Here is a 13,546-nt window from a genome sequence, read left to right as displayed (position 1 = left end):
TCAGACATTTATCCCAGTAATTTTACCCCAGTAATTTTCCATGCGTATGAGTTACATTTTTCATGTAAAGACTGTTGATTTGAGGATTCTAGTTATTAGGTGTCTGGTCCTGAGCAAGTGGTTTTCAGTAGCTATAATGATCGTTTTGGTAATATGTTTCAAATGGATAAAAACAGACTATGTTACTTGTTCTGTCTTTACCATTATCGAATTACCGAATTACCATTATCCTTTGAAGAAGCTTAACACGGTGCTTGATATCCTGATATCAACTGAATTTTGAGCTTTGGTTTTTACAACTTAGGTTACTTACAAATGTCAAAAGTTCAAACCTAACCAGATTACAAACTGGATTCATATTTCCTATATTTCCTCCTATCGGACAGGCTTTCCTGAGTCCTGAGAGAACACAGAGCCTTTTTCAAACTTGTACAAACATTTCTACATCTTCTTTCTTCTTCAATGATATGTTATTTAACACAAAATTAATAAATATAGTGCCAATAAATAGATTTAGGGGCAGAAGTGGTGAATTATTAATATAATGCAAACCAGTGTCACACCTTCCAGCCTATATTATCACTCCTTGGGATGGGCCAGTGTCAACACACAGGGTTTAATGTATGAAACACTAAATGATGTGATAAGATCTGGGCTGCTGTTCGCCTCAAGGCCCCATAAATCAGGCGCTTTGGGCCGAAACATAAAATGCTTGCATGCTGATCGCTTGTTGCTTTGGCCATGGCCTTACTTTCGTCTCCCTACAGATGGCTGCATTTAACAGACCAGCAGTTCAGGTGGCATTTGTCATGTGTGTGATCATCCTGTTAACATCCTATTTTATGATATACCACAACTGTTCTGGAGAGTTTCCCACTACACAAAAACTGAGGTAAAGCCCACTCTGTGTCCCTGTGTGTGCATGCTAACACCTCCTTATCCACTGTAAATAATATTTCACAGTATTTTACCTGGTATTTCCATTGACTTTTCTGTAAATTGCAGCTTGAAATCCCCAAAGGAACTTCTCAAAGCACTTCTATAGGGGACAGGAGGCAGTCTCATCGCCCCGTATAGATATATTATTGTTATTGGTATATATTATTAGCAACACAATCCAATTATTAGCAACACAAAGGCTGATAACATTTATGATAAAACAGTAAAAACCAGGGGGGAGAAAAGAAAAGAAAAGTTTAAAAAGCAGGATAAGATGACACAAAACAACCACAGAGGAAGTCATTCAGCTGATATCGAACTCAGAAAAGGCAGGTTGGAGATGGCAGGAGGTCTGATGGAACAGCCGGTTGTCTTTTTAATTAGTGCTTTTAAAGCTGTAGGGAAGGTGTCTGTGAGCAAGTGATTCATGATTGTTAGTAAAAAACAACTTTAAAAAAATGGTGGGAACGGGATGAAGAGCACTGGATTTTAACTCACAGACAACTTTTTCGATCTTTTCCAAGTCCACTGATGTAAGAAAAACTGCATGGTATATTCATTTGGGGCAATACTTTGTGGAACAATGTGCAGATTTCTCTGAATGCTATTTGTTCTGTTCATCGCAGTCTTATCTCTAAAATAGGCAGGCGCTCAGGTGATCGGAGCAATGGTTGCTGTTTAAGTTACAGTTATTCTGTTCAAGTCCGTGAATAATTGCTTTTGGTCTTAATATGACAATAAAATGACAAGACCAAATGGACCCTTAACAACCTCTATGTACCCCGACCCTTCCAGGTCGACGCCATCCAATCATCCTGCCTCGCATGCTCCGTGCACCTGTCCTTCTGGATCAGTGCTCCTCAAAAATCACCTCCCAAAAGATCAGTACGAGGAGCTGGTGCAACGCCGAGCTAAGGAGCTCCGACAACACAAAGCCAGGTAGCAGATGGATGGATTGATGGATTCATTCACTCATTCTCTCTTTTTGAAACTATACCTTTAACTTAATTTTAAGTATACTTCCCACACATTGGTGATATAAAAGTTTGTAAAAAGTTCAGTATTACTCAAATGGTACTACAAGGACCATTTGAGTAAACTTGAAGACAACAAAAATAGCACAAAGTGTACTTAGATCACATTCTTTCAAAAGTCTTATTTTGATATCAAATTTTTATCACCTGGAACATCTTAATGGCAGGATCAACTGGAGGAAAATTATAGCCAGAAAAACCTGTTTCAATATTTCTATGAGCTCACAAAAGCAGGGAAGAAAAAGGCTTCTGCTAACTGAATTTGGATAGAAACAGTGTATTCAAGCTGTGTTCAGCACTTTTAATGGCGCCTTGATATATACACATATGTACATCACTGTGTGTGTTTGCAGTGCGATTGTCTATTTGCATGTATTTTCTTAAAGTGCAGTGGGTTGAGCTTTCTTTGCCAAATAGATGAGCCTTACAAGGCACTCTGTTACTCACACTGGACTTTGCGCATTGCATTCAGTGCCTACCAGGTGCCTGAAACACGTCTCCTCCAACACGGACACTTCAGGGGAGACACTTCATTCTGAATGCCCAATCAATTTTATTGTTAGCTCTGTTGGCTGCCAAATACGTCTCTGACGAAACATCCCAAAAGTTAAGCACAAAGGCTCTTTGTTTCTTCCTGCTGGTTATTCAGATATGTCAATGTGATGATACCTGTTTGTGCCACCACACAACCCTGCCCCACCCATCCACCCTCCCCCATCTCTTCAACAGGACGACTTCTTTATTATCCGGCCTGCTGTTTGCTTTGCCAAATTGTCCTCTGGCACACCCTGTCCAGGGTTTTACGGTGCGACCTTTGACCTCCACTTTGATACCAGGTTTGCCACACTCTGTTCAGTTGAGAGAGCATTTTAATCTATTTGCGCTTTCTGCATTAGACTGCAAAATGATGCAAGTAAGAGAGGGATGGATTTATAAACATAGCACAAAAAGTAAGGAAATGTGTGTTTGATAGATTATTTCCTTGTTGTAACGATGCTTCTTGGCAATAAATCTAATACTGTTGGAAAGCCTGTTTATCTAAATGGTGACTCATTTGTAAAGAACATCCATTTGTGGGATGAGCAGCAGAGATGAGTATGTGGGTTGAGGGCTGTTTGGCACTTGCAGAGAAGATTTGGCTAATTTTTCATGGGCGTAACCCACATACTCTGCTGCTCATCCCACAAACACGTGTTCCTCACAAATGTGGCACCATTTAAAGGGGAAACAAACAGGATTTCCTGTTTATAATAAGATTTATTGCCAAGAAGCATTTTTACAACAAATAAACAATCTACCAATGAAATCTGTATCACAAAGACTTCAGAGAGTTACTGTATGCATCAGTGTAGAGCAACCATAGCACAGAGGAAGGAAGCGCTGTTTCCTTTCTTGATCATTTGTGTTGCAGAGTTTACCCCCCGTAAAAGTCACAAAGCCTGAGGTGAATGTGTGTCCTTCCATAAAGAAATAGTATGAAATCATGAGGCCATTTTGATTGCAGGTTTAGCGCTGCATGCAGAACAAAGAAGTAGCTACAAGGTTGGTTTGAGCCCATAGATGCAACAGATCACCTGATTACTCCAGATCATCCTGGTAGAATGGTGGCATCTGGCTTGTTGATGCAAGATGGCTGCTGAATGTTTGAAAATTCAAACCAACCCACGATACAGTTTAATGCTAACAGTATAGTTCTGTTAACCTGGCTCACTTTCCATAAATGAGGTGATTGTAACTATGGTTTGCGCTAACTTTGCATTCACCGCCTCCGTTGCACAGATTTGGGAATTGGAGAAATTGTACAAAACAGCAAATTCGGTCAAGCTGCGTGAGCATCCTGCAGCTTTCCACGTAAACACATACAGCAGCCATCTTAGTATTAACTTTGGAACTAGAGGCAGAAACCTCCGGAACTGAAACTGCTGCAAAACAGGGGACTGAGTTTGATTTTGAAAGCCATTACGTGAATCTCATTCTGAATTTGATATGTTTTCAAGTATTTATTTTATGCCATGCAATTTTTGCCCAGTAATTATAGTATTTCCATAATGTCAGCCAAACGTATGTTTTCCTTGTAGTCAAAAGTGAAAGATGATGACTGACACGGCAGGACATGACTATGAACAAGACTATCTAATTAGTGATGGCTTTCAAAAACACAAAAGGCTTGATTGCACCAGAATTTGTGGTAAAATCCGTGAATTCCAAAGTAATCTGTGTGATCAGTGGATTTGCTGGCGTGAAGTAAATCAATGCAAATTTTTCATGCCGAATGCTACTTTGATCAACTGTAACCTGCAAAATCTGTGCTGCTGACCAATAGCATGGCTTCTTGACAGCGCTGACCTTTGATGAGTCACCATCCGACTGAATGTCAGCAATGTTTAACAAACAGTTAAAAGACAGCAGTCGAGGGTACAAACACATGTTGGGAATAAACTGTGCAAGCTTGATGTCCTGTTGGTGAACGAGCTGACGCGCATGTTATAATGTAATGTAATGTGCAATTCACTGAGCAGCACATTAGAAAGACGTTTAGGGAGCTGTTGTGACTGACTCTGGGATGTTCCCAGCTGGATAGTGGTTAGCTGGCCGGCTGCAGTAGTTCACCAACTAGGCCTGCAAATGGTCACCGTGTCAATCTTCTCTATATCTTATATAACATTTTGCAAAGGATGAATTTAGTTGTGCCGCTTTCTGGTGTGGCTGAGCCCTTAATCAGTCAAACCTGACTGTAAGGGCAGTGGCGTGGCCGCTTGCTCTAGAGCTGTCGTATTGGCTTTAACCCCACTCATATGCACAGTCATGTCAGGCCCACCTGTACAGTATTCTCGTCAGCTCCAGAGAGGCCCCTTCATGGCGCTCTGGTTGGAGGGCTGATTATGTCAGCAGACACTGAAAAGATGTGTGTTTACAGAGCGTCGTTGTGGTACAGCCACGTAATGCACCTGTTGCCATAATGCAACAGGTGCAATATGAATATGAATCAGAATCATCTTAGATCCTGCAATGTGAGTCCAAATCCAGATACAAATGAATAAAAATGATTGAATTACAGCATTATTGTGCTACAGTCACATTAACAATGACAGAGTATATAATTTTAATACAAAATGTATATACATTTGTCTAAATTGTCAAAATGTTCTCTGTTGTAAAGATAATGCAGGAAGTGTATGTGTACTCTGAGTGCTGAGTTTATTCAGGTGCGTCTACTCTAGGTGTCCTTGAATGTGTCCAAAGGCATCCTGACCACAGAGACTTCACCTGAAGGGGTGACGATCCAAGGTGAGATTCCAGTACCAGGCCTAACTTCATAGAGGCTGTATTTGTAGCTCTTCAGTGAGTATGAATATGTCTGAATTTGTTCAGTCAGTAAGTAAGAAATAGTTGACAATAGTTGATGTTGTGCTGCTTTTGTTTCTGGTAGAGTCAGCCAGGTTAAAAGCAGAAACAAATGTGCCTGTGTTGATCCCAACACAGACTATGGCGATGCAGGCCACCAGCACAAAACATGTCCAATAAGCCACAGCTGCAGTGGCAATACACACACTGCATTCAGCTACCAGCATGCAACACTGCAGCATCTCAAAATAATAAATGATCTGCCTTACTGGTTAGTATACTAACCTTGCCTTTGCCCAGTTGCACTGGTTTTGCTCTTTTTTGACATGTTGCTTTTGCGAGGCATAGTCATTTAATAGAATATTATATAATGTCATTTTCACTGGTATCATATTGGAATAATTTGTCACTCCTGCAGCTAGCTCTGTTTTAACTACTACTACTGCTGCCAAGGTACCTTTGATACGACTGAGATTCTCTGTATCTTAGCTTGAATGCAATGTCATAAAATTTCTGTGGAGGTGGTTGGTCATTAATGATTAGCCAGCTGTTGTTTGACCGTTGTGGAATTCTGTGGTTCTTTGTGACAGGTGATGGTAAAATGGGCTTAACCATGGAATCGAGCAGCCTGGTGATCCTGAACAACCTGCTAGCTAAAGTGTCCTATACCAGCACTGTGTACCACATACACACTGGAGACCTCGGTATGGACTGGAAATGAGCTTGAAAAAAGTGAAAAATCTAAATGCAGTTCCACAAAATGACCCGCACAAGTCCTGATAGAGGAAATGTAATCCAAAAGAGTTAATGCAGTCGTCGGGCATGTGTGTGCATCAGTGTGTTTTTAATGTTCAGTTAGAATGAGTGAAATTAGTCTGTGTTCGTGCACTTTTATTGTTCTAAGACAACCTGGTAGCTTAGTTTGAGTCCACCTGGTTCTCTAAACGTCATAGTTAACTCTTACTAGTAAGACATTTTTCTTTTCTGCACTCAGCAACCTTCAAGTTTGAGAACTATGAAGCTGTGTTTCCCATTACCATCAAACAGCCACACATGCCAGTGCTGTACGACATGGGAACAGGTAGTCCACTCATCGTGTTTTTTTACTTCATACCTGTAGACGATGAAGGAAGCAGGAAGATACAGCTCCAGCAGCTCAGTTCAGTTCATGCTACCTTGTGTCTGATTGTCTTTGAACTTGTCAGATATCAGCTCTCACGTCACCATCACTACGAAGACTTTCCTACGCTATGCAAAACTCAAACTGTTGTTGAACAGCATCCGCCGTTTCTATAGCGACGTCGAAGTCATCATTGCTGATGACAACTTTGAACCAGAGCCCATCACTGGAGCCCACATCCAGCACTACATCATGCCTCCAGCAAAGGTCTACACACACACACACACACACACACACACACACACACACACACACACACACATACATTGATCGATTTCCTGCAGAGTTTTATTTGACACTTTGGGCTGAAGTGGCTTTTGTGTGTCAATTATTTTAACGTCTGTGAATCTGGAGGTCCCCTTCACATAACAAAGATAACATTTTCCAGTTGTGATGATAAATTCACTTCAAATTATTAATTTAATTTATTATAAAGTGCAATTATTTTCCATTTTATCCATTTATGGCAGATTTGCATTCACAATGGTTTATGCATATAATCTGACAGAATCCTGATGCTACAAGTATCAATAAAAATTCAAACTTGCAAGTGATCTATTGTTGTATTTAACTAATTTTTCCATTTGTGGAACCGAGTTGTATCAGATTGTGACAAAACAAAAATTTATGAGAAAAAAAAATGACCATTTCAGTACTGCCTCAGGGCTGGTTTGCTGGCAGGAATTTGGCTGTCTCCCAGGTAACCACCAAGTACTTCCTGTGGGTGGACGACGACTTTGTGTTTACGGAGAAGACGAAGATAGAGAAGCTGGTGGAGGTGATGGAGGCAGTCCCTGAACTGGATGTGGTGAGAATCACTGTGTCGATGAATTCAATTTAAATGTTATTAGAAAGTTATATTATTCATAAAGTAAACTTGTTGGAAGGGTGTAGCATGGGCCGAGGAAGAACCTGTTAAATTCTGGAGCAGATCCAAATGCAGATGCACAAATTATTTTTTCACGTTTGGTGGCATTGTGAGATTTGACATTTGGCCTGGTGGAGTAAATGTCATGCATCCATCCATTAGATGAGTTAAGTTCAATAATGACAAAACATAGCCAATAGAAACACAATGACTCAGGCCATCCTCTGGGGTAGCCGACACATGTGGCTGCCTAAACGTCATACAGATTCATTCATTCACCTTTTGCACTTGTTTTTTACAACCAATCTGTTCAGGGTTGTGTGCAGCAGTCATGTGCTGGGCTAGAGGCAGGTACACAACGGACCAGTTTATAACCAGCTCTCTCGTCCCTCTGCTCTCATCAGCTGGGAGGGTCAGTACAAGGGAACCAGTTTTACTTCTCTCTCCACTATGAGGAAGGACAGGAAATGGATGGTGGCTGCCTGTACCGGACGTCCAACAGGAAATTCCACTCACTTCCTGGTTACCCACAGTGCTTTCTGGTCAGCGGGGTGGTCAACTTCTTCCTGGCTCGCACAGATGCCGTGCAGAGGGTGGGATTTGACCCTAAGCTCCAGAGGGTAGCGCACTCAGGTAGGTTCAGATCCAGACAGAGTTGAGATTCCACCTGGCAGTAAGTCCACGCCCTTTCAGCGTTGTTGGCCACGATTTTTCTAAAAGGGCAAATGTTTTTCTCTAGAATTCTTCATGGACGGCCTGGGATCCTTGCTGGTTGCCAGCTGTGACCACGTGTCCATTGGCCATCAGTCCAGGACAGCCGATGACGAGAGTGAGACTCGCTACAGACAGTTCAGAAAACCTGCAAAGAGTGACCAGGAGTTCAAACTGCAGCTTCACTTCTTCAAAAACCACCTAAAGTGTGTCAAATATGGATAGAAGACAACTGGAGGACACTGACGTCACTGGTTGTCATTACATGATGGTGTCGCCATGTTTTCCTGCATTGATTCAAATTCATTTTATATTGATCTTCCTTTTTGCCATAATTGTTTGGTCATTGTTAGTTTTATTCATAACCTGTAAAGAACGTTATAATCTTAGAAGGTCTTGTAATAATAATAATGTAATGTAATATGATGACAATAGTGCCACCACTGGATGACAAAACAAGAAATAAAGAAAACATTTTGAAAAATACAGTCTTAGACCTTATATAGTCTCTTGTTTGGTCTTTGTGGAGCTTAAACCAATGCTTGCCGCTTGCGGACTCCACGTATGACCCCAACCAGTCACGGCACGTCTGATTTCATGATCAGGTGCAAGCGACAGAAGCGTTGAGTATGAAAAGTGACTGTGCATGTACTCCTGGGTGGCACAGAGACGGCAGTAAAGGCTGTCCATACTTCATACTGATTTTGAGGTAAAGAATGTTTGAAATGAAGATATGGAGAGAGCATCTGATTGGTCAACGTTAAGGAACACATCGTGCTAGACTTTTCGCCAGGGTGTCATGGGGCGTCCAAGATACTGCACAACAGGTCGTCAAGCATGTCAAACTACACCATTTGTGGACCAGACTAACCAGTATCTTCTGGCCCCGGTTTGGAATGAGCAGGCCCAGCGTCCTGAACAGGACCACACCTGGACCTTGATATGCCCACAAGTGAGCCAACAGAATTTTTTTCAGTTTATTCATACAATGTTCCCCCTGAAAAAAAGCGGCACCTTCATTATTTGTTCAAGCTCAGTTTGCGGCAAAGACAGGAGTTATCATTTAAATTGGCTTGGACATTCAGGGTATTGATGAGGTCACAAGAAAAGAAAAGTCAAGGTCAACAAAACACAAGGATTAACCTGGCCTGCATATAACTCATTGGATCAAAGACACCAGACAGACATCTTGCATGGACTCTTAACTGCATTTCCTGTTTTATTTTGTAGTAGCCTCCTAATATTTACTTCCTGTCTTTGTTCCAATTTCCCTCCAGGTTTACTTACCACCTGTTCTCAATCATCCAATCAGTCCCTCAGTATATATCGCCCTGGTGATCCCCTACGTGGTTGTCAGCTTGTCTTTGTCTTCATGAAGACTAGAGTGCCTCTGTCCTCCCTGTTGTTGCTTGTCAGTGGGTTTGTCTCCACCTTGTGTTTTTGGGTTTTGCTCGTCTCTCATCCTTTTGTTCTGCTTCTGCCGCGAGCTGATGAAACTTTTAAGCTTTTGGACTTCGAGTCTTTGTGTGATCCTTGCACCTGAGTCTCTTTATAAGTTGAACGATTGCAGCACCACCATTAGCAGCTTTAATGAATTACAGCTCATTTGAGCATGTATGTTTGAAGAAGTACAAAAACCCCACTATCTGTTTTATTAGTTCACAAACAAACCAACACAATGTACAATAAATATGAATATAGATAGATAGATACTTTATTAATCTCCAAAGAGAAATTTACATATCCAGCAGCTCCAAGGGTGGAAACACAAGGGCATGCAAAAAAGAACAACTTTCAAGTAAGGAGGCAAAAATACAATACAGAATGCAAACTAACAATATAAGAAAAAAAAAAAGTGAGATAAAAATAAAAATACAGAATTAAGCTATACAAGATAGAAATCTGGCGGTTAAACATGAGCACAGTAGTGCAGTTGTGCAAAATGACATGCAACCGTTGGTTTGTCTGCACTTAAGTCCAGCATAGGGTGGAAACACAAGGGCATGCAAAAAAGAACAACTTTCAAGTAATGAGAGAAAAATACAGTACAAAATACAAACTAACAATATAAGAAGAAATAGTGAGATAAAAAATACTGATAAATATATGACGGTAAATTTTGGATTTTAATTTTTATCCAGTCCACTCAACAGTAAGTATAAGACAGTAATCAACAAAAATCACAGTGCACCTTAAAGTTATGGACCTTTTTTTCAAAAGCCATATAATGTTCTGTAAAGTGAACACAATATTAACAGCTTTCGTTTCATTTTCAACGACTCTACCTCCTCCGATGCAGCAGGTGGCGGTAGGCGCTTCTTTCTTCCTTCCTTTTAAAGGATTCTTCCGGTTCATGCGAGGCGGTCCTAGAGGCAGCTGATTATCCAAACAAGTCATGGCAGAGGAAGGAGGCAAGGTAGCCGCGAAAGCTCCACTGACAGCGGCAGAAAAACAGCTTCTCCGGCGCCGACAGGAGCTCGACTACTGGAAGAAGAATGCGGAGCGGATCCGCGGCCGGAACCTGATGACCGGCCTCGCCATCGGTGCGTTCGTGGTCGGCATGTGTATCCTTCACAGGCCGATGTCCTGAGCTGCTACACAGAGCGTGTGAGCTGAGTGCGACATTCAGGGACCAGAGGGAGAGAGGGAACATTTGAAAGGCCTGCACAGTTACAGCAGTGTGAATTTTTTTTAATCAAAAAATCTAAATACTCCAAGCAAGTTTTAAATGAAGTATGTCAATTAATATGTCGTGTAAAAAAACCCTTTAAAAGTGCCTCTGTGTGTCAACACTGAGTGTTAATGGAATTTAGCAGAGTTACTGTTGACTCTTTGTGTGTGTGAGCTGAACACTGCTCTCACTGCTGTCTGCTCCACCTACAACTACACAGGTGTGGCCTTCATGATAACACTGTAAGGTCTAAATATGGTTACATGTGTACATATATCTCAGAAATCACACCGTATCTAATGCAGAGTGATCCTGCAGTAAACTATATAATGAATTTGTCGCCCTTCAGCATCTTTCTGCAGTCTTTCAAAGTCACCTTCAGCCTGCAGAATTAACGTTCTCTTTGCATAATTAATTAACCTAAAACTTTCGACATGATGAGACAGTATGTTACAGGATTTGCATGGTAGAAAACACAACCATTTTGCTTATACTGTAGTTGTGACTAAATCTTGAAGAGTGAGCACAGTTGAAAGTCCTGGACTGTGCAGCGGATGGTGAGGAGAATCAGGAAGGCCCTGCTAATTCAGGCTAACTCATTGAAAAGACATAGTGACAAATCTTTGTCTGAGTTCAAATTATTTTGCTTTTCCTGGCAGTATGATCTGAAAATGAACAAGAACATCGTCCGTGTGCGGTTGAATTTCATGCAGTTTTGTCTCACAGTGGTACATGCTGTAGCACTCAGGAGTCAGGAGTTGATAGTTAAATGTAGGTTAAAAATCGTCATGTGACACTGTCAGAGAGTTGGTTAATAGAGAGTTAAACCAAACAGATCCCACTGAAAACAGAGTTAAATTGACTTTAGGGAGGACACCAGAAATGCAACTCTCTTTGGAACAAAATGTAGTCTATAATTACCACTGTTAAAGCATTGCATGTGTTGTTACATTGTAGATGTTTGTCACTGGCAGCAAATCCTATGAAATGACTGAAACTAAAAATGTGTTCGTTCATACCTGAATGCCTGAGTCCCTTCATTCCTACCGAGAATATAAAACTATAAAAGATGATCACAAATGTGTAGTTTATTCTTCAGAAAAGCCTGATGGGCACTGTAGTTTTTCTGGTGGAATAGTGTATCTGTTGGGGACTATTTTTTGTGGCGGATTAATCCACATTTGGTGCAGAGTGAGTATTTTTGCCAGCAGGATGGTGTGTGTGGGATTGAGTCAGAATAAACTGCCGTGTGTGTGTTCATGTGTTAATTTGACGTGGCTCACTGATGTGTTTTTACTAGTTTTTGGACAACAGTGGAGCTCTATGGCACAGAGGAAGGAGATCTGTCTGGATACACACAGCGCTTGTAACGAGAATCAATTCAGTCATTCGGTTTGATGGGACTAAAAGAGATGACAACTGCTTTATTGTCGCTTACAAAGGCTCATATCAAGACATGTCAGCCTTTGTTCCAAAGGAGAATCAGGGCCTTTGTTCGTTCATGAGGAAACTCAGGAAACAAAACTGCTTTTCTGCAGCCCCTTTTCAAAATGTAAACAGTAAACAGTAAAGATAATAAATAAAAACCTGAAGTAAACTTGTGGCACATCAAGCATCCTTGTTCTTGTTCAGAAAGAGATTCAGATCCTCGTTCTTTGCTTTTAGGTGAGAGCTGAAATTGTTCACCATCTTTCCTGACTTACTGAGCTCGATTGTGGGTTATCCTGAACGCTTGCTACTGGCCGATGAGCCATGTCGTGCTCTTTTCTTGTGTTCATTTCTGTTTTTGCACTCAGTTTGCCAGGTCTTCCAGTCCAACAGTGATTCAGAGAAAGAAATAAAAACAGAAGACTAGCATCTTTACACCCAACAAAACAAACAAGGTTTTTATTAAAGTGTTGGCCTTTAACCTGCAGTTGTCCAGTTAGCTACACCATCCTGTCCGTCAAACAGGAGAGAATCATGGATGAGCTGGATGATGAAGCCAAGATCCACATCATCAGAGGGCCGCGGACCGGCGCCAACTCCTGATGACACTGACCCGGAACTGTCCTGGACTTTCTGTCCCCTCTCCACAGGACACTGTACGAGGACATCAGCTCTGCTGAGCATCTCACGCCCAAGACACGTACATAGCACCTGCCTCTCCAATAAGGACATTACACATTTTTCCATTGTTTCTCTTTTGTTTGGAAATACATAAAATCTGCTGTTGAAGTTGTTAATTACATTCATTAAATCTTCTTTTTGGCCTAAACCAAACAAAATTTAAAACTTTCACAGCCATTCTCAGTCCCAAACGAATCAGGAAATAGACGCTTGACCATTTTCTTCGCTTTGCACAGTTTGTTATTATAAAGTATGGTATTGTTTGATATGTGTATCAGTTAATGTTAATAAACATTTATTTTCAGTTCATTTCTTTATTTCTTTCTCCTAACCCCTGAACACATTTCAGGCACACACAAATTATTTTCAGGGCACTTTTTTTTTATTAATAATCAATAATGGTTGAGTTTATTTAAGTAGAACTTATCAAAATCAGACTTTACAAAGTGCTTTACAACTACAAAAATGAAAAAAAAAAACTACACAACATATAAATTATAGACAGTTATTGAAAAACAATGCCCCAAACTCAATTCACAGATATTGCAATTTATGTGCATAATAGCGTAACAGTATACAAATATAACAAATATAGTCATTGATCACAAAATATATATCATCATCATTATCATCATTGTGATATTTAACACAAACTATGATCTTTCTCTGACCATGCTGTTGTAGTAGCC

General features: G+C 40.8%; 2 protein-coding genes across 2 annotated transcripts; both read left to right on the top strand.

Moving 5' to 3' along the window:
* The first annotated feature begins 767 nt into the window (after window positions 1-767).
* On the top strand, window positions 768-8,487 carry b4galnt2.2 (beta-1,4-N-acetyl-galactosaminyl transferase 2, tandem duplicate 2). The gene is made up of 11 exons (XM_041956514.1): window positions 768-892; window positions 1,735-1,878; window positions 2,703-2,809; window positions 3,478-3,515; window positions 5,195-5,261; window positions 5,909-6,022; window positions 6,313-6,399; window positions 6,524-6,705; window positions 7,163-7,306; window positions 7,771-7,999; window positions 8,106-8,487. Exons 1-11 carry the CDS (start codon window positions 768-770, stop codon window positions 8,300-8,302), a joined length of 1,434 nt encoding a protein of 477 aa, XP_041812448.1. The 3' UTR covers window positions 8,303-8,487.
* Window positions 8,488-10,456: 1,969 nt separating this feature from the next.
* On the top strand, window positions 10,457-13,160 carry LOC121621150 (cytochrome c oxidase assembly factor 3 homolog, mitochondrial). The gene is made up of 2 exons (XM_041957488.1): window positions 10,457-10,641; window positions 12,673-13,160. The coding sequence occupies exons 1-2, from the start codon at window positions 10,473-10,475 to the stop codon at window positions 12,777-12,779; spliced, it is 276 nt and encodes a 91-aa protein (XP_041813422.1). The 5' UTR covers window positions 10,457-10,472; the 3' UTR covers window positions 12,780-13,160.
* The last annotated feature ends 386 nt before the right edge of the window (window positions 13,161-13,546 follow it).

The sequence above is a fragment of the Chelmon rostratus genome, chromosome 17 (assembly GCF_017976325.1).
Source record: "Chelmon rostratus isolate fCheRos1 chromosome 17, fCheRos1.pri, whole genome shotgun sequence".
Taxonomy (NCBI): domain Eukaryota; kingdom Metazoa; phylum Chordata; class Actinopteri; order Chaetodontiformes; family Chaetodontidae; genus Chelmon; species Chelmon rostratus.
This window is presented reverse-complemented; position numbering and strand designations above follow the sequence as displayed.